At 42.3% G+C, this 19544-nt stretch overlaps 1 protein-coding gene across 5 annotated transcripts in view; it reads right to left on the bottom strand.

Annotated features, from left to right (window-relative positions):
* Positions 1-19544, bottom strand: part of LOC125465929 (cytochrome c oxidase assembly factor 1 homolog) — a 69658-nt gene that overhangs the window by 2201 nt on the left and 47913 nt on the right. For 4 of the 5 annotated variants that reach the window (XM_048559951.2, XM_048559960.2, XM_048559941.2 and 1 more), the window contains 4 exons: positions 11558-11640; positions 6049-6161; positions 464-615; positions 70-146 (listed from right to left, as the gene is read on the bottom strand). In XM_048559951.2, coding sequence (XP_048415908.1) covers positions 70-146; positions 464-615; positions 6049-6142 — 323 coding nt within the window. In that variant the 5' untranslated portion in view covers positions 6143-6161; positions 11558-11640. The remainder of the gene's footprint in view (positions 1-69; positions 147-463; positions 616-6048; positions 6162-11557; positions 11641-19544) is intronic. The other variant, XM_048559970.2, reaches the window with a different exon arrangement.

The following is a 19544-nucleotide window of genomic DNA, read 5'->3' as shown; positions in this document are numbered from 1 at the left end:
CTACTGATATGGAAATCAAACCAATTTTTAAACAACATTCAGTTAGTTGGTTACACGCCTAGCGATTACCTTTTCTGCATACCATCTCGAACAGAATAGGTGTGGAGATATCCGGCTGATTTTGATCCACAAACTGGGATTTTAATCTGTAAACCAATGCCACATGTTTATTTAAGAGTTAGTTTATCTGGATTCCACAGACTGGCACACATTTATTCTAATTCTACCCTTCCACTTAACATCCACTCATAAAATTCATGCATTATTTAATAGGAACACATATTCCCTTCTGCAGCAAGATGGGTGGAAACAAAGAAGGTAAAAGTTAAAAATCAAGGTACGTGAAAACCAAAATGTACGTACGGAAGAAAACTGCTGAAATGAAGTTAGTGCTCCACAAACAACTTGTACTTTAGGTGCAAAAGTAGAGTTGACAAAAAGAAATAATAACTGAATACTGTACCCTCGCACTTATTCCGTCCACACAATTGTTCCTGTCAGTGAGTTTGATATTTCGGATGCGCAATGGAGGAGCTCCCAGGGCTTCTAGTGCTGTGTCATTTTTGTTGAGTTCTTCAATTGCCAACTTGTAGTATTCTGATTTGGCAAAATTTTCTACAAAACCAATTATTCACAAGAAACCTGCATTAAATCCTTACAGTAGCACTGTATCCAGCCTCGCAGAGCCACCAAATCAACTGTAACCACTGACTCATCAATTCACATTATGGCAAATTTTGAACAAAGTGAACAAGAAGAGCTGAGATAAAGCTGAAATTACCAGAGCTCACGATACAGTTCATAAAACAGAAGTAGGATGGATTTATTGGAGAAGAACACACGGCGTGACTTGTGTAAAGTAGACAAGGGAAACCAATAAGGAGTACAGCATTTGAAAGCGGTGTCAGAGTTTTGGCATTTTAGCAAAAGGGAAAGAAAAGTGCCCAGGTATGTCCTGTATATAAAAAGCAGGTCAAATTGAACCCTGCAAAAACTGTCCCATCATCAGTTAAGTAACAGTGGGTGTCATCAACAGTTCTATCAAGCAGTCCTTGGTTAGCAATAAACTGCCCACAAATGTTTCATTTGAATTAAGCCAGAGCCACGTAGATCTTGATCCCATTACAGCTTTGTTCACACATAGACAAACAAGCTGAATTCCACAGATGACACGAGTGACAGCGTTAACATCAAGGCCACATCAGACAGAGTGTAGCATCAAGGTACCCTAAACTGGAATCAATAGGAAATCGGGAAGTGGGGGAGGGGTGTGGTGGTGAATCAGTGGGGAAAGAGTTCTGCTGGATTGAGTCATACCAGTAGCAACTGGAACCAGGTAGATTTTTTTTTGACTATGCTATCTTTGTTTAGGGTTGTTAACCTGAGCCAATAAGGAAGCCCTAGCAGACCAGCATGAACAGGGCAGTTAGAATCTCCTCAGTTCAAGAGACTGACTCTGAGCTGGCTAACCACAGCCAGAGTACTACATACAAGTATATGAATCGCAGAGTCATAGAATCCCCACAGAGTGGAAACAGGTCATTCAGCCGAAGAAGTCTACACTGACCCTCTGAAGAGCATCCCACCTAGACTCATCCTCCAAACCTAACCTACACACTCCTGGACACTCTGGGCAATCCACCTAAGCCGCACATCTTTGGACTGTGGGAGGAAACTGAAGCGCCCGAAGGAAACCCACGCAGAGACAGGGATAACGTGCAAACTCCGCACAGACAGCTGTCCAAAGTTGGAGTCAATCCCGGGTCCTTGGCACTGTGAGACAGCAATGCTAAACACTGAGCTACCGTGTCACCCTAAGGGTGATTTGGTGATGGAATACCAGCCTCTCTGCAGTTATTTCAGTGGCAATGAGGGAAAACAGTACACATCTGAAGAACCATTATTTGCAACAGTCATCTTGAAGTTGGGCTCAGCATTTCTGGCATCATGCCTTTATTGGGAAGCTTGACTCATTCGATCCTGCTATTGAAGACTGGGCCTAGTATCTGGGAAGAATGCGATATTTATTTTCCAGGCACATGACATTGCGGCAGATACAAAGCAATGAGTAAGCCTTCAGACTGCTCGTGGACCCGTTACATTTTCTGTTATTAGCGGATTGACATTCTCAGAGCCCCCAGATACTAAAACTTTCCAAGAGTTGACAAAGTTGGTTAAGGAACATTATGACCACGACCTCCTCTAATTCAGAGACACTATCAGTTTTATTCAGCTACTTGAGACCCAAGGGAATCCATACTGGGATTTTTGATGAGGTTGAGATGGCTGGCAGATGCATGCAATTTTGCGTTAACCCTGAATGAGATGGGTCATCTAGGGGTTTCCAAGATAAAGAAGCTAGCAAGAAGCTATGTCTGGTGGCCAGTGTTAGATGCCAAACATACTGCATTAGTGGGGTAGTGCCCAGAGTGCCAACAAGGACAAAAGTTGCCACCAGCAGTAGCCCCACATTCATGAGAATGGCCAGGTAAACCTTGGTCTCTATTGCATGTCGACTATGCTGGCCCTTTCATGGGCTCAATGTTCCTGGTCATTGTGGGTGCCCATTCAAAGTGGTTGGACGTGTATAAGGTTCATTCAGCAAGCTTAGGCATGACGATTGAGAAGCTACAAGCATCACTCATGCTACGCAGACTCCCAGAAGTACTGGTCACAGGCAATGGGATGTCATTCACCAGCAGGGAATTCGAATATTTCCTAAAGTCAAATGGCATTCAGCACATAAGGAGAATTCCATACCATTCATCATCCAATGGCCTGGTGGAAAGAGCAAGGCAAACGTTGAAGGCAGCCTTAAAGAAACAGCCAACAGCATCACTTGATACCAAAGTGTCCCGGTTCATGTTTGATTTATAGGACCACCCCATACACGACAACAGAGATAGCTCCAGCAGCGTTGCTGATGGGAAGGATACTGTGCATCAGATTAAACCTGATATTCCGGGACCTTTTGGTTGGCGGGTTGTGGGGGGTGCAGTGGTGGGATGGGGGACAGGAAGATACAGCAGCAGGAACACCAATGCCGACCACACGTCTCCTCTAACAAGGGATAGATTTAATTCAGGGGATGTAGTTTGGTGCCAGAACCATGGGAATGGCCCTGTTTGGGTATAAGGTGAGGGTGATACGAGGTCAGGTCCAGTGACTTGCAAAGTTTGGGTGAGTGATACAGTCCCGAACATATGTGTGGATCACCTGAAAGCTGTTACCTCACAAACGGGGCAGGATCCAAACATACCTGACCCCTCAGAACAGCCAGAAGGCCCTATCAGAAGCCTTAGGTTCTCCCCTTCCATCTAGTGTCGGGGAAACCTCAGAGTCTGAAATGGATGCAGCCTCAATACTGCTACAATTGGAAGAAGAGGATGAAATTCTCCCGTGACACTCTCCCGGGCTGGGCTACAGTCTGGTACATGCTGCCTGTGTCAGAGGAACAAGACCTGGGGCAAAACTGTCACAGGAAAAGCTAAAAGAGAAAGACCAGGTCTACACTGACAGACTTGGAGGGGGGTATATAGTGATTGGAACCAGGTAGGTCTTGTTGACTGTGAGATCCTTGATTGGCCCAGGTTAACAATCCCAATCAGGAAGCCCTGGCAGACCAACATAACCATGGGATTTAGAGTCTCCTCACTTCAGGTGACTGACTTTGAGCTGGCTGGCCACATGCTCATCAGTCAGTGTATTGAGAACAGAAGTTGGGAAGTTATGTTGCAGTTGTACAGGACATTAACGAGGCTGCACTTGGAGTACTGTGTTCAGTTTTGGTCACTTTGATATAGGAATGATGTTACTAAACTAGAAAGAATGCAGAAGAAATTTACAAAGATGTTGCCAGGACTCAATGGACCGAGTTATAGGGAGAGGCTGAACAAACTAGGACTTTTTTTCCTTTCGAGCGCAGGAGACTTGGGGTGCGGGGGTAGTCTTTTAGAGGCAGATTAAGGTCATGAGAGGCATGAATAGAGTGAACGCACTCAATCTTTGACCCAACATTAGGGAATCAGGACTGGAAAGCATCAGCTTAAAGGTAAAAGAGGAAAGAATACATGGGAACCTGAGGGGCAACTTTTTTTTAACACAGAGAATGGAATGAGCTGCCAGCGGAAGTGGTTGAGGCAGGTACATTAACAACATTTAAAAGGTATTTGCACAAATACATGGAAAGGTTTAGAAGGAAATGGGTCAAGAACAGGGAAATAGGGTTAGTGTGGATGGACATTTTGTTCAGCATAGACCAGTTTGAGCCAAAGGACCTGTCTCCATGCTGTCGATTCTGTGACTATGACTTCTCAGATTCCGAAACACCCCAAGCCCAAAAGGAACAAGTCCAGGATTATTTCTAGCTTGGGCTGACAGTTGGAAGTAACATTCATAATACCACACAAATGCCAGACAATGATAGTCTCTAATGAAAAAAACTAACTATCACCCCTTGGTACTTTGTTGGCCCAAGTGACTTTGCATCGTATTTGAAGTCTCGCATTTGTATAAATCGGATTCTTTTTGCTCTACATCCATTTATTTGAGTCACTGTGTAGTGCCACATGAAACTGTGCAAGAAACAATGCCTAACTTCATGTCATCACGGGATATACCGTAAATCTACGTCTGTATTGAAACCTGCTGCAGAATGTGGAAGAGAGAGGAAGAAGATGTATATAGGACAATGGGTTCTGCTGGCACCAATGACGCTCATCCTAAAAATCTCTATTTTTTCCCTGGCCTCTGCACTGGTGAGAATGAAATGGTCAGCAAGGTCTGGGGCAGAGAAGCTGCAGTGTACAGGGAGCCAATGCATTGGCATGGCTAGGATTAGGGAACCTCCAGGTTTATCTCTGATACAGTGCATGGGTCTGTGCGCAATGTCCATTCCCCTTAAAAGGATCTCACGTAGGTGCCCATTCCTGGGGTCACGGTTTCAGGACATGGGGTAAACCATTTAGGGCTGTGTCGAGGTGTAATTTCTTCACAAAAGAGATAAGCCTGTGGAAGTTCCTGCCGCATAAAACAGTTGAGGCCAAAACATTGTACAGTTTCAAGAAAGAGTTGCATATAGCACTTAGGACAAAGAGATCAAAGGCTATGGGGGGAAAAAGCAGGAACAGCGATGATCATAACGAATGGCAAAGCGGCCTACTCCTGCTCTATTTTCTATGTCTATATTTCCTGTGAACCCGAAAGATGACTATGGTCAGCCCCATTAACCAACCTTGCTGGATAGCTCTAGGTACGAAGTGTCTAGGCCCAACTGAACCTTGTGTGTCTCCCTGACCGTGTTACCCCTACCCCAAAGACTCGTTTCTCTGCAGTCACTGGACCGACCGCAGCTAACTCCCCAAAAGATTGCAGAAGCACAACCCCTTTAACCATGTTTATCTCAATAGGCCATGGTCAGTTGTCCTATCCCCTAGATAGGTATGGGAGGCTGCCCTTGATTCAGTGTGCCGGGACCCTCTGACTGGCGGTGCCTCCGTGGACTTCAGTGAGAATATGCGCGGTGAATTTGAGACATGGCTGTTTGCTTGCTGCACGTAACAGTTAATTTGCCACGTAAGCTGCTGGCACATGATCAAGATGTGAGATTGATGCAATATACTGCTGCACAGCAAACTGCATAGTGTAGCAATATCTGTGGGAAGTTTTGTAAATTTGCTGCAGTGAAGACAGATGCAAGATACCTGTTCAATCTGCTCATCCATACCCTTTTTATCATCAAATCCCTAGTCTCTCTCTGTACAGGAGCAACATCAGTTTAAGTTACCCTTTTCCAATTTAAATACTAATTAAAACAGAGAGAGATTCTACATTACTCACTTACACTAAAAACTGACTTTCTCCCTCTATTTTATTTCAATCATTCTTTGCTTCTTCTTAAATGCATACTAGTCTTTTGACTTACCACAAATTTTTCAATATGATGCTATTCTTAAGTTTGATACTCAGCCATGTCTATGATACCTACCACATATCAGAATAAGGCTTTGGAACAAATAAGTCTAACAGGTTGTGTTCTTTCATTCTTACGTTGCATAAGGTAATACATAACTGCACATCCTCCTCCAGATACTATTCCCAAGTATATAGCCATCTGCTGTAAAGCGCTCGTTGAAACTGGCATCCTCTAAGAGGTACAGAACCTAATAAAAAGAGAACAACACAGTAATAAACTACAGTTCAGATACATTCAAAATCTCACATTTGGGCTAATACAAAGAAATATAATGGAACCCTGTAAATCTGAAATAAAATTAGAAAATTCTGGAGATTTACAAGAGGTCCTTTAGTAAAAGAAAGAGAAACAGCGGGTTAAATCTTTGATGATGGGAACTGCAGATGCTGGAGATTCCAAGATAATAAAATGTGAGGCTGGACGAACACAGCAGGCCAAGCAGCATCTCAGGAGCACAAAAGCTGACGTTTCGGGCCCAGACCCTTCATCAGAGAGGGGGATGGGGGGAGGGAACTGGAATAAATAGGGAGAGAGGGGGAGGCGGACCGAAGATGGAGAGTAAAGAAGATAGGTGGAGAGAGTGTAGGTGGGGAGGTAGGGAGGGAATAGGTCAGTCCAGGGAAGACGGACAGGTCAAGGAGGTGGGATGAGGTTAGTAGGTAGCGGGGGGTGCGGCTTGGGGTGGGAGGAAGGGATGGGTGAGAGGAAGAACCGGTTAGGGAGGCAGAGACAGGTTGGACTGGTTTTGGGATGCAATGGGTGGGGGGGGAAGAGCTGGGCTGGTTGTGTGGTGCAGTGGGGGGAGGGGACGAACTGGGCTGGTTGAGGGATGCAGTCGGGGAAGGGGAGATTTTGAAGCTGGTGAAGTCCACATTGATACCATATGGCTGCAGGGTTCCCAAGCGGAATATGAGTTACTGTTCCTGCAACCTTCGGGTGGCATCATTGTGGCACTGCAGGAGGCCCATGATGGACATGTCATCTAAAGAATGGGAGGGGGAGTGGAAATGGTTTGCGACTGGGAGGTGCAGTTGTTTTTTGCGAACTGAGCGGAGGTGTTCTGCAAAGCGGTCCCCAAGCCTCCGCTTGGTTTCCCCAATGTAGAGGAAGCCGCACCGGGTACAGTGGATGCAGTATACCACATTGGCAGATGTGCAGGTGAACCTCTGCTTGATGTGGAATGTCATCTTGGGGCCTGGGATGGGGGTGAGGGAGGAGGTGTGGGGACAAGTGTAGCATTTCCTGCGGTTAAATCTTTAGGGTTTACAACTTACATCTGAATTGGAATTTTGCAGAAGGATCGCAGAGGCATGAATCTATTTCATGTTAGGAATTTCTGATAAATATGCATCATGTTTCTAGCATATACTGTTTATATATTCAGCTTGCTAAAAGTCCTAACCATGATGCCTTAGCTTAGCTTTAATAATATGAAGTATTTCCACAAATCAGACAAACTGAGGAATAAACTTATGGGCAGTATGCAATAGAATTAGAGAATTAGAATCCCTACAGTGCGGAAACTGGCCCTTCAGCCCAACAAGTCCACACCGACCATTGGAGCATCCCACCCAGACCCAGTCCCCTATGACCCACACAACCCTGAACACTATGGGCAATTTAGCATGGCCAATCCGCCTAGCCTGCACATCTTTGGACTGTGGGAGGAAGCCGGAGCACCTGGACGAAACCCAAGCAGACACGGGGAGAATGTGCAAACTCCACACAGTCGCCCGAGGCTGGAATCGAACCCGGGTCCCTGGTGCTGTGAGGCTGCGGTGCTAACCACTGAGCCACGGTAAGCTTTATCTCCAAAATTCTCTCACAGATCTTGTGATGGAGCCTTAGGAAATGGACAGTTCAAAAATTAAAGCCAGCGCAGGATAGCAAGGAAGGAAGGCCAGACAGGGGAGTTTGATGGAGGATTTCTCTCTGCGGGCTCTGGCGAGTTATTTTACGCAGTTCGCTACTGCGTATTTTATTGTGTATGCACAATGTTTCAACAGCTCCACTGTCATCCTATCTTGCATTCAGCAGCAGTAGATATACTCACCAGGGCCATGTTTAAATCCCAGCTGTGTACCACGTCAAACACTGCTAGCCAGGAGCTGCCATTCACTGTGTGTTGCTGCACAATTCGAAAAGATATGGCTGAGGAAGGAAGCTGGCACCCCACCTCGCCAACATGTTCCTGGATGCACTGAATGACCAAGCGGAGGACTGTCTTTTTTCCTCAGGACCATCAGAAAAGACTACAGCAGCAGATCTTGCCAGCCATGTCTAAAGTTTTCATGAGGTTCAGTATGGTGTCCAGAGGAATTCCCAGAGATGCAAGGAGGAGGTTAATGACATTCAGCATTCCACAAATGTAAGCACTACCACCATCTCTCACTGCCTGTCACTCACTCTAATTCTGCCACTGCACATGCCGCCTACCAGGGCTCATGGTCTATCACGTTTCACCACTGCATGCAATCTCCCCTCAGCTACCCAAGACACCCATCCTTCTCAAGCATCCTGAATCTACTAACATGATGCACTTATGACTCACTCATTTCAGACTCCTCACTAGCTTTCCCCACCTGCACCAGCATTAATAGCGCGCACGCGCGTGTGTGTGTGTGTGTGTGTCCGTCCGTCTGTGTGGCACTTTCCAGTTCCAGAGCTCTTTGGAGACAGTAAGAAAGTTAGAGAAAATACTGGTGGCGGGATGCTAGACACTTGTCTCTTCACCCCCATGAGGAAAGAATCCTTGCCTTGGTGGAAGAGAACCAGGTCTGCTTATGGTAGTGATGCTGGGAGCTCTGTATCCTGGCTCCCAAGTAAGTTCCATTGTAATGTGTTGCACTGCTCCACCATCACTGTGGATTTATTCCAAATAATCCAAACCTCTCCCTCTATTTTACAACACATTCTCTCTTCGGCAGCATCCGCACAAGTCTCTGCTCTGAAGAGGCTGTTCCACACACTTCATTTCCTCCCGTACTACCAGGGAAGGAGCCATATCCACCAACTAGTGAAAAGAAAGTGGAAAGCCAAATCTGCAAGGATGCTGCGGAGGTGTAAACACCACAGAATATAGTAATGGGATATACTTACAAACTACTCATGTGTGAACTGAAATCATGGGAATATGAGGGACAGTAATTTCTAGATTATGTTCAGGAGAGTTTTCTCCACAGTATGCGATGCTGTTGTTTATGAAAAGGGACAATTGATAACCCAGGAAAACTACAGATCTCTCAGATTGACATCAATAGCGGAAAGATTGATGGAGGCCACAATACAGGATAAGATAAACTTACTCTTGGAGAAAAATAAGTTAATACCAGGCACAGAACGTGGCTTTGTCAAGGGCAGGTCATGTCTGACAAATTTAATTGAGTTCTTTGACAACCTAACAAAGGCAGTAGTTGAGGGTAGCATTGTGGATGTTGTAAATTTGGATTTTCAGAAAGCATTTAGTATGGTGCCTGACGGCAGGTTGTTTAGGAAATTGATGATGTTAGAGGTTGATGGGTCCTTGACAGCATTGATAAGAAGTTGGCTAAAAGATAAGAAACAGAGGGTAGGTATGGATGGGCATTCCTCAAACTAGAGAGGAGTTGAAAGTGGTGTTCCCCAGTGAACAGTGTTGGGGCTCTTGCTTTTTCTGATTTATATAAATAACGTGGAGTTTGATATTGAGGGCTAAATCTCTAAATTTGCAGATGATACTAAGCTAAGGAGAACAGTGAATAGTGAGGATGACACTGAGTGACTTCATGGGAACATTAACAAGTTGGCAAAATGAGCAGACACCTAGCAGATGAACCACCCTCAGCCAGAGGGTGGTTAACCTATGGAACTCATTGTGTCCATAGCCCTCAGTGGCAAAGTTATTGAGTGTATCTAAGACAGAGACAGATAGATTCCTGATTGATAAAGCAATCAAGGGATATGGGGAGAAGGTACGAGAATGGGTTGAGAAAGGTAGCGGCCATGATCAAATAATGGAGCAGACTCCAAAAGGCCAAATGGCCTAATTCTGCTCCAATATCTTATGGCCTTATGGAATCCTCAGTCTTAGAAGGCACTAGAGACAAGGTCATTGAATATTTTTAAGGTAGAGGTAGATAGATTTTTGCTAGTCAAGGGAATTAAAGGTCATTGGGCATAGACAGGAAAGTGGAATTTGGGACAGATCAGCCATGGTCTTATTGAATGGTGCAGCAGGCTTGAGGGGCTGACTAGCTTACTTCTGCTCCTAACTTGTACTTTCATATGGACAAACATTACATTTCTTAGGGACACAATTGTCTCAGCTAATATCAAGCCATCAAGTAATAACTGAGCAGCATGCTCATAATAGTGTCATCATTCAAGTGATCTGAAATGAAATGGACTATGAGACTGTATACTCTCAGGTCACATGCTCCAAGTGATGGCATCATGAGCATGTCTCTTAAAGGCATACTGAACATGAAACATACAAGTACATCCAGCGATTTCAACTTAAGGGAGTTGAGTCAGTCTGATTCTGTCTACAAGCATGCATTTTAAAAAGCTACAGCATCTATATCATCAATATGACATCATTCTCCATACATGCGTCACACTGCAGATATATTATAAATGAGTGACATCTGCCTTTTGGAATTATTAATTATTGTAGGTAACTATTAAATTGTTATTTTTACTACCTCACAAAATGTTACACGTATTATTACACTACTATTTTCAAGAAGTGTCTAGTTGTTTTCTTATTCATTTCTGCTAACTAAACAAAACAACATAAGCTAAGCATGTTCACAACTCATTCCCACTCATAATAATGAAATAATCTGAACATCTTGTAATACCATTCAATTATTGTTGAAATTGGTACAAGATAGGAAATCATTACAATTTTACCAAAATATTGCAAATTTAGGGTATTTCAATAACTATTTTCCTTTTTACAATGATCTCACCGTATGTCTTATGGAAACTGGAGGCTGCTGTCCTGTGAATTTTTAATTTTTGCATCCTTTAAAACTGACACAATCCAAAATTGTTAACTTAATTCTCTCCAAGCCATTCTGAAAGATGTCATTCTCAATGCAAACGCATGTCTATTACATTTGTGGAGCACTATATGGTAGTTATGGATAATTGCAGCAGTAAAGACATGCTTTTTAAAGAATATTATTTTCCTGTTGGCACTTAATGTTTATCTCTCCAGCACCATATTGTAACACACATTAGGCTTCGATTTTTGGTTTTGTCCATTTCCTAATTACCACTGTTTCCTTGGTCACTTGATCAATTCCATATAAATCGGTTGTGTTTAGGGAACGGGTATTATTTTGGGGTTTACCAGCACACATTTACACAATAATGGTGTTCTGGACAATCATAACAGAGTACAATTGTTGCAAGGTCACTAATCAGAAAGGTTAATTCTGTTCTTCTCCCCATCACTGCTGAAGGACTTGATATTACCAGTATTTTCTGATATTGTTTTCAAATTATGACGCCGTGCTTGTTTCTGCATTGCTCTGGGTGTGTACCAATCCAGATTTCAGCAATTTAAACAAACCCATGGTGCTTCAAGAAACTGACCTTAAATTGTTGAAATGATAAGGATTACTTTCAGATAGTAGGTAGGTATCTGTTTCAGCCAAGTTAGAATTTGTCTTCAAAATCTGTCAATTGAAACAGAAAAAGACCATACACTTAATTTAATTGCACACAACTTAGTGTTGTTCTGATCCCAGCTGATGTTATCACTAGACAAATCAGATCCCAGAATGTGACCAGGCTTGATGGGCCATTAGTTCATTTGTTCTGGCATGGTAGTTAGGCACTGTAACACATTTACATGACATTATAGGCTTTCTTTATAAAGAGAACTGAAGATTATTACACAAAAGGAGATTTTTTTAAAAAAGCAAACCAAGGTACCTAAACAATTATTGAGGACAGTTAGAATGATCTTAAATCACACAGCAAAACAAAGTTCCAAACTGTTTCCTGACACTATCTATTGTAGAAATTCAAGTCCAAAATAATTATACCCTAACTTCAGAGTCCTACTTAATTGACTCACAACAGTTACTTTGCCATGGACTGTGAAGACAATTTGAGGGGCGCTTTTCATTTCGACAAGAACTGTTCCACAAATCTGAGAGTGTAAACTTTCTCCATTCTAATAACCTGCAGATTTCTCATCTACCTTTCCTCATTTGGATGTTTTACAAACTGAACTCTCCTGCTGAGGTAGCTGGTTGTCTCAACTGGCCTGAAAGTGGATTCTTCTTGGAGAGAAACTAAACTTACTTCCAAATTCAACATAGGTGTCTTCTGAACTCAACCCTAGAGTGTTCTAAACTAAAAACAAAGATAGTGGCCTCATATGTTTGGCCTGCTCGGTGTAAACATAATGGTATAGAAATATTTCCATTAACATCACAAGGGTCTGTGACCTGCTTTATGGCAAATTGCTGGATTAGTCATTGCTTCAGGAGGACCCTCTGATTTTATCCTTTTAAAAAAAACACTTCACAGAAACAACCAAAATACCTTTCAGCACAATGTAACAAAGTACTAAAATAGTTTCAAAAAAAATTTAGATTACAGAATGAAGAAGAGAGTGGAGAGGAAATTGATATTTAATTAAAAGTAATACAACACAAAATACTTAAAAAACGCACTAATTATCCCACTGAATGGATATATAATTGTCAAATGAATTTCAATGTTGATAAATGCAATATGTTGCTTTTTGGTAAGAAAATAAGGAATTTGAATATTACATTGAAAGGATGAATTTGTTTTGGATATAAGCATGAAGAAATACCCAAGTACAAATATACAAATCACTAAATTAGTAACACGGATTTAAGGCAAAGAAAGCAAAACAAGCACAAAGATTTCCTTCTAAAAGACTGAACTGAAGTTATGGAAGGAATTGTGTCAAATCTTGGTCAGATTACACCAGACGTACCATGGACAGTTACAGTTGATGTATTATGGGAAAAATGTAAAGACATTAAAGACAATACAAAACAGATTTGCCAAAACTGTGAGGTTGTACCTATCAGAAAAAGATGAACACATTTGGGGTCATTTCTCTTGAAAAGAAAAGCTGAGGGGTGACCTAATAGAGATTTTTCAGATTACAAGGTGTTGATCAAGCAGATAGATAGAGAGGGAGAGAGAGAGTTTCCATTTTACAGAGACCATCAATACAAGATGATCACCATGGATTCAAATAAGGAGTTCAGGGGAAACCTCTTTAAGAGTATCATTGAGACAAATAGCAAAGATGCATTTAAGGGATAATTAGATAATCCTCTGAGCATGAAGTGAACAAGGAGATAAGGGAAACTGGAGGAATGTAAATGTCAGCATAGATGTTTGAGCCAACTGCACTGATTTTGATTATCCTATGCAATTTCTAAATGAAGTTAAAACAAATTTACCTGGCTTTGGTTTCTAACAAGAGCTTTTAATAATCTAATATCAAAATTAGATTACCATTATACTAAATATCCCTATTACCATCATACTATTACAAAGGTTCTGGGTATAACTCTTCATTACAAAAGGAAAGAAGATGGCATGGTTGTAATATTATAGGAGCGGTAATCCAGATGCCTAGCCTAATTCTCTGCAGAGAAAGTGTCAATCTGGCTCATTAATATTCTGTAAAAGAAGAAAATCTTTTGTCTTTGTTTAGTCTGGTCACATGAGCCCAGACACTGAGGAATGTGGTTGACTCTGAACTACCCTCTTAAATGGCCGTAACAAGGCACTCTGTTAAAACACAATTAGGGATGGACACCAAATGTTGGCCTTACCAGAGACACACACATCACAGAAATAAATGGGATGAAGAAAAGAGAATTGTCTAAACAGCTAGTCATCTTGCAAAGCTCATGGTGTAAACTTTCAGATCAATACTTTGACAGTTTTGAAAGCATGACTATTTGGAATTTGAACCAACATTTTAAAACTGTATAACAGTGATCTCGTACACTTTTGCTCACAGCAACAAATGTCATTTTCACATAGTGGCAGAGTGATTCTCATTCATTCTAACAATAACTTGCATTTACATAGCAAATTTAATACAGTAAAATATCCCAAGGTGCTTCTCGGGGGATATCAAGTCATGTCAAAAGATTAAACAAGAAATTACCTGTTTCATGTTTATTCTTGATTTTATGAAGTAGATGGAGTGAGAGATTGGTTGAAATCCTGTTCGCTAATGCAAAGCAGGCCTCAAAAGGGAGAGCAGAGCTTATGAACTCTCAGTTACTGAATTTCATTTTGTACTTGGCAGTGAACAGCAGTACATACAATCAGTAACAAAATGTATGCATTAATCACAGGTGTATTATGAAGTTCCATACAATTCCAATACAACATAAAACTGCATTTAAAAAATCACGAGGAAGAGGATGCAGAGAGTACATAACGTCTCTCTTCCCGCATTTCATAAAACTAAAGATCAAACATCGAATAGGTAAGTGATCACTTAATCTTTCAATTTCATTTTGGAACCACTCAAAAAAATCCAAGATTTTCAAAGCAAATTTCTAACCTTGAACTATTAACTCTGAATATTGACTATAGTTAAGTCCTTGGTTTCTGTAATATTTTTAATGTAAGCTATTAACTGCTTCCAATGTAAGAAAACAGAGAGAATAATGTTCCGCACTGTGATTCATCTGAGTTTATGTTACATATCTGAGCATGTCGAAAATAAAAGCATACTACCCTGAGCATTTTCCCTCTCCTGAGGATCAAGTTGCTTCCAATTCAAAAATCAAAAAAAGTTTAGACCTTCAATTCTGAAGCAACACTATTCTTACAAATATGAACCCTCATTAAAGCAAACATAAACATACTATTAGTGGTGTCCAAAACTGCTGCTGAAAATATATTTGCAGTGTCACTCATAAGTCTATAAGACATAGCAGCAGAATTAGGCATTTGGCGAATCAAGTCTGCTCTGCTATTAAATCATGGCTGATATTTTTAGCAACTCCATTTCCCAGTATTCTCCCTCTAGTCCTTGATCCCCTTTCCCATCAGGGAGCTGTCTTTGTCTTAAATACATCTCAGTTCTAAAGCGTCGTCCCCTTGCCCTGACCCCAGTCTTTCCGACTAATGGAAACATCTTCTCCACATCTACTCTATCCAGGCATTTTGGTATTCCTGTAACTTTCAATTAGACTCCCCATTGTCCTTCACAATTCCATCAAATAATGACCTGGAGTCCTCAACTACTCATCAACTGACGAGCTCTTCATGACCAGGATCATTCTGGTGAATCTCCTCTGGACTCCCTCCAATGCCAGCACATCTTGCTTTAAGTACAGGGCCCAAATCTGCTTATAATATTCCAAATGCAGTCTGACCAGAGCCTCAGCAGTACATCTCAGCTCTTATACTCTAGCCGCTTGAAATGAATGCTAATATTGTATATGCTTTCTTAATTGTCAACTAGGCCTGCATCTTTAGTGAATCCTGAAGTAGGACTCTCAAGTCCTTTTGTGCTTCAGATTCCAAAATCCTTTCATGATTTGAAAATAGTTTACGTCTCTACTCTTCCTATGAAAGTGCACTACCTCATACTTTCCCACTCTGTATTCCATCTGCCATTTCTTTGCCCACACTCCCAGCTGTCCATGTCTTTCTGCAGCCTCCCTGCTTCCTCATCACTGTCTTTGTTAGGGAGCTTGGAGAAAACAATGTTCTCAATCCCTTCATTAGATCATTAACATATAACATGAATAGTGGGTTACCCCTGTGTAATTCCACTAATCACCAGCTGCCATCCTGAAAAACAAACCTTTATCCCCTTTCTCTGCTTTCTGCTAGTCAGCTGATCCTCTATCCATGGGATGCAATTCATCTGGTCCAGGTGATTTATTCACGTCACACATGTTTGCCTCTCCCAGTACCTTGCACCTAACACCATGAGCTCTTGGCTTCTTGAGCAGTCTCCTATGAGAAACCTTGTCAAAAGTCTTCTGAAAATTCAACCAGATCATATCCACTGGCTCTCCTTTGTCCAACCTGCTTGTCATCTCCTCAAAGAATTCTAACAGACTTTTCAGGCATGACCTTCCCTTGACAAAGCTTTGCTGACTCAGCCCTATGTGCTTCCAACTACTCAGCAATCTCGTCCTTAATCATTAACGACAAAATCTTACTAACGACTATGTTCAACTAAACAGACTATCATTTCCTGTCTTCTGCCTCCCTCCCTTCATAAGCGGAGGGGGGTACATTACCCATTTTCTAGTCCTCTGGGATCCTTCCTGATTCCAATAATTCCTTAAAAATCACCTCTAATGCCTCCAAAAGCTCCTTAGCTATCTTCTTCTGAACTATGGGGTGCAGTCCATCTGGTCCAGTTGAATTGTGCATAGTTGCTTCATACTCCCTTTATTATACTTCTTCTTCCTTGGGATGAATTTCTGCTCAGCTTCCTGAATTAGCCCAGAAACTCTTGCCATTGCTGTTCAACCATAATCCCTGCTTGGGATTGTTTCTTTCACGGCTTCATTCAATGTGTTGGATAATGTTCGCTACTGGACACATGACTAATTTAGCTTTAGATTTACCTCTCCGACAGGAAACTGACAGATGCGGAAAAAGCCGTTCTCACCCGGGGACTGAACTACAACTACAGGGACGCCAACAAAACAGAATTCCTAGCTACACTGGAAGCCACACTCAAGATCAATAATATCAACCAAGAAACACAAACTATAAGACAGACAGTGGTCCCACCGCTAACCAGAAGGAGTGAACTCAACACCCTCAACACACAGGAAAGACAAGCCCTGGATGGATTAAAGGAGGACAAGAACATCACAGTACTACCCGCAGACAAAGGGTGCATGACAGTGATAGTGAATAAAAGTGACTACATCTCCAAAGCACAAACATTGCTTGCTGATGAGAACACATACCGTCCAGTACAAACTGATCCGACACCGCAACTAGGCACAAAATCCTCTACATGCTACAATGACTTAAACAAACAGGACAGATCAACAAAACAGAGATAACAAGGTGTAGAGCTGGATGAACACAGCAGGCCAAGCTGTTTGCCTGCTGTGTTCATCCAGCTCCACACCTTGTTACCACAGTTTCTCCAGGATCTGCAGCACCTACTATCTCAGATCAACAAAACAGGCTTCTTAAGAATGAAGCCTGAAGGAACCAACACACCCCGATTCTACAGCCTCCCTAAAGTGCCTAAGCCGGAATTCCCCCTCAGACCCATAGTCTTCCTACCAGGCACTCCATCGCACAGATTAACCAAGGAACTACAAAGAAGACTCAAGCACCAGTCAACAAGTGACCCCACTCTATCCACTCAGCCCAAGAATTCCTCAACTCCATCAAAGACAAAGAGAGAGGACGAAGAGACCATGACATTGTTTGATGTCACTGCCGTACTCACATCAATAGATATACCACTAGCAAGGGAAACAATGACAACGCTACTTGAACAAGAACACTACTCCAGTGAAACCATCTCCAAAGACAACATGCTCAAACTACTGGACCTATGCCTGACCACTCACTTCACCTTCACTGGCCAAACATACGAGCAAATCTACAGGACACTCATGGGATCACCTATCTCCAGACTCGTAGCAGAAACAGTGCTGCAAAGACTGGAAAGGATGGCCCTTCCACAAATCCAACATAAACTGTGGATACGCTATGTAGACGACACCTTTGTCATCATTAAATGGACCAATTAGAAGACGGACACAAACTTATAAACAATACCCTCACAGGAATAAAATTCACCAGAGAGGAATAGAAGGACAAACCACTCCCATTGCCGGACGTCATGGTAAAGTGCAAGACAAATGGAGAACTGCAAACAAAAGTACATCGAAAAGCCACACACACAGGCCAGGTACTGAGCTTCAATAGTAACCATCCCAGCACACACAAACGGAGCTACGTGTGAACACTATTTAAAGGGCAACAACACACTGCAGCAACATGGAGCTACAGCAAGAGGAAGAAGAATACCTCTTTCAAGTTTTCAAGGATAATGGATATCCAAAGAATTGGGTCAGAGGATGCCTACACAAACAGCTTCAGAAAGAGACTATACACCCTGATGCACTCATCACACTACCCTCCATCAGGAACACGTCAGAACTCACTACAACACTCCTATGATCACTGGGCATCAGAGTGGCACACAAGCCCACATCAACCCTACAACAACTGCTCACCTGAACTAAAGACTCACTCCCCACCATGGATGGGACCAATATCACCTACAAGATCCCCTGCAGAGACTGCGAGAAACACTATGTCGGACAAACAGGAAGGAAACTAGAACAAGTACATGAACTCCAACTGGCTACAAGAAGACACAACCAATACTCCCTCATCTCAATCCACACGGATAAGGAGAACCACCAATTCGACTGGGACAACACCAAAGTCCTAGGACAGGCTGGGCAGAGACAGACACGAGAATTCCTGGAAGCATGGCACTCCTCAAAGCATGCTATTAACAAACACATTGAACTCAACCCCATATACAGTCCACTATGAAGGAAACCCAAAAGTGAGGCAATCCATCCCAACGGACCCCAGAGTTTAAAAACCAGCAGGAAAACACACCAATGCTTCATTGGAGGCTGCAGAGGATGTTACCAAGCACGGTAACAAAACATTTGCGAAGCAACAAACCAGCTCGGCGAGCCAACCATCCTCAACAACTTCAACACTCATAACCCCAGCTACAAATCTACTCCAAAACTTTAGAGCTTTAGATACAGCTCCTGAAAGGAAACTCAATGAATTAACATCAATTCAAACTTTGTTCATAACATATACTTTAGAGGGAAATCAGGACCTCAAAAAGGGGATCGGAGATAGTTTTGGCAAATAGGGTTAAGGAGAATCCAAAAGGATTTTATAAATACATTATTGTCAAAAGGGTAACTGGGGGAATAAGGCCCCTAATAGATCAGCAAGGCTGCCTTTTTGCATCAGTGTTTATTGTGGAGAAGGATATAGAAAATTTGAATGAGGGGAAATAGATAGCAGTATCTTGAAAAAAGTTCCAGATTAGAGAGGTGGTGGTCCGGGACGATTTAAAATGCATAAAGGCAGATAAATCCCTGGGACCTGATCAGTTGTACCCTAGAACTCTGTGGGAATGAGGGAAGTGATTTATGGGCCCTTGCTAAGATATTTGTATCATCGATAGCCACAGGTGAGGTGTTGGAAGACTGGAGGTTGGCTAACGTTGTGTCACAATTTAAGTAAGGTGGTATGGAAAAATCAGGGAACTATAGACCGGTGAGCCTAATGTCGATATCCAGAGGGACAGGGTTTACATTATTTGGAAAGACAAGGACTTATTAGGGATAGTCAACATGTCTTTGTGTGCGAGAATTTGTGTCTCACTAACTTAACTGAGTTTCTTGAAGAAGTCATGAAGAAGACTGATGAGGGCAGAGCGGTGGATGTGATTCATTTGGGCTTCAGTAAGGCATTCGACAAGGTTCCTTATGGTGGACCAGTTAGCAAGGTTAAATCATGT

The sequence above is a fragment of the Stegostoma tigrinum genome, chromosome 2 (assembly GCF_030684315.1).
Source record: "Stegostoma tigrinum isolate sSteTig4 chromosome 2, sSteTig4.hap1, whole genome shotgun sequence".
Lineage (NCBI taxonomy): Eukaryota > Metazoa > Chordata > Chondrichthyes > Orectolobiformes > Stegostomatidae > Stegostoma > Stegostoma tigrinum.
Note: the sequence above shows the minus strand (reverse complement) of the source record. Positions and strands in the feature narration are given on the sequence as shown.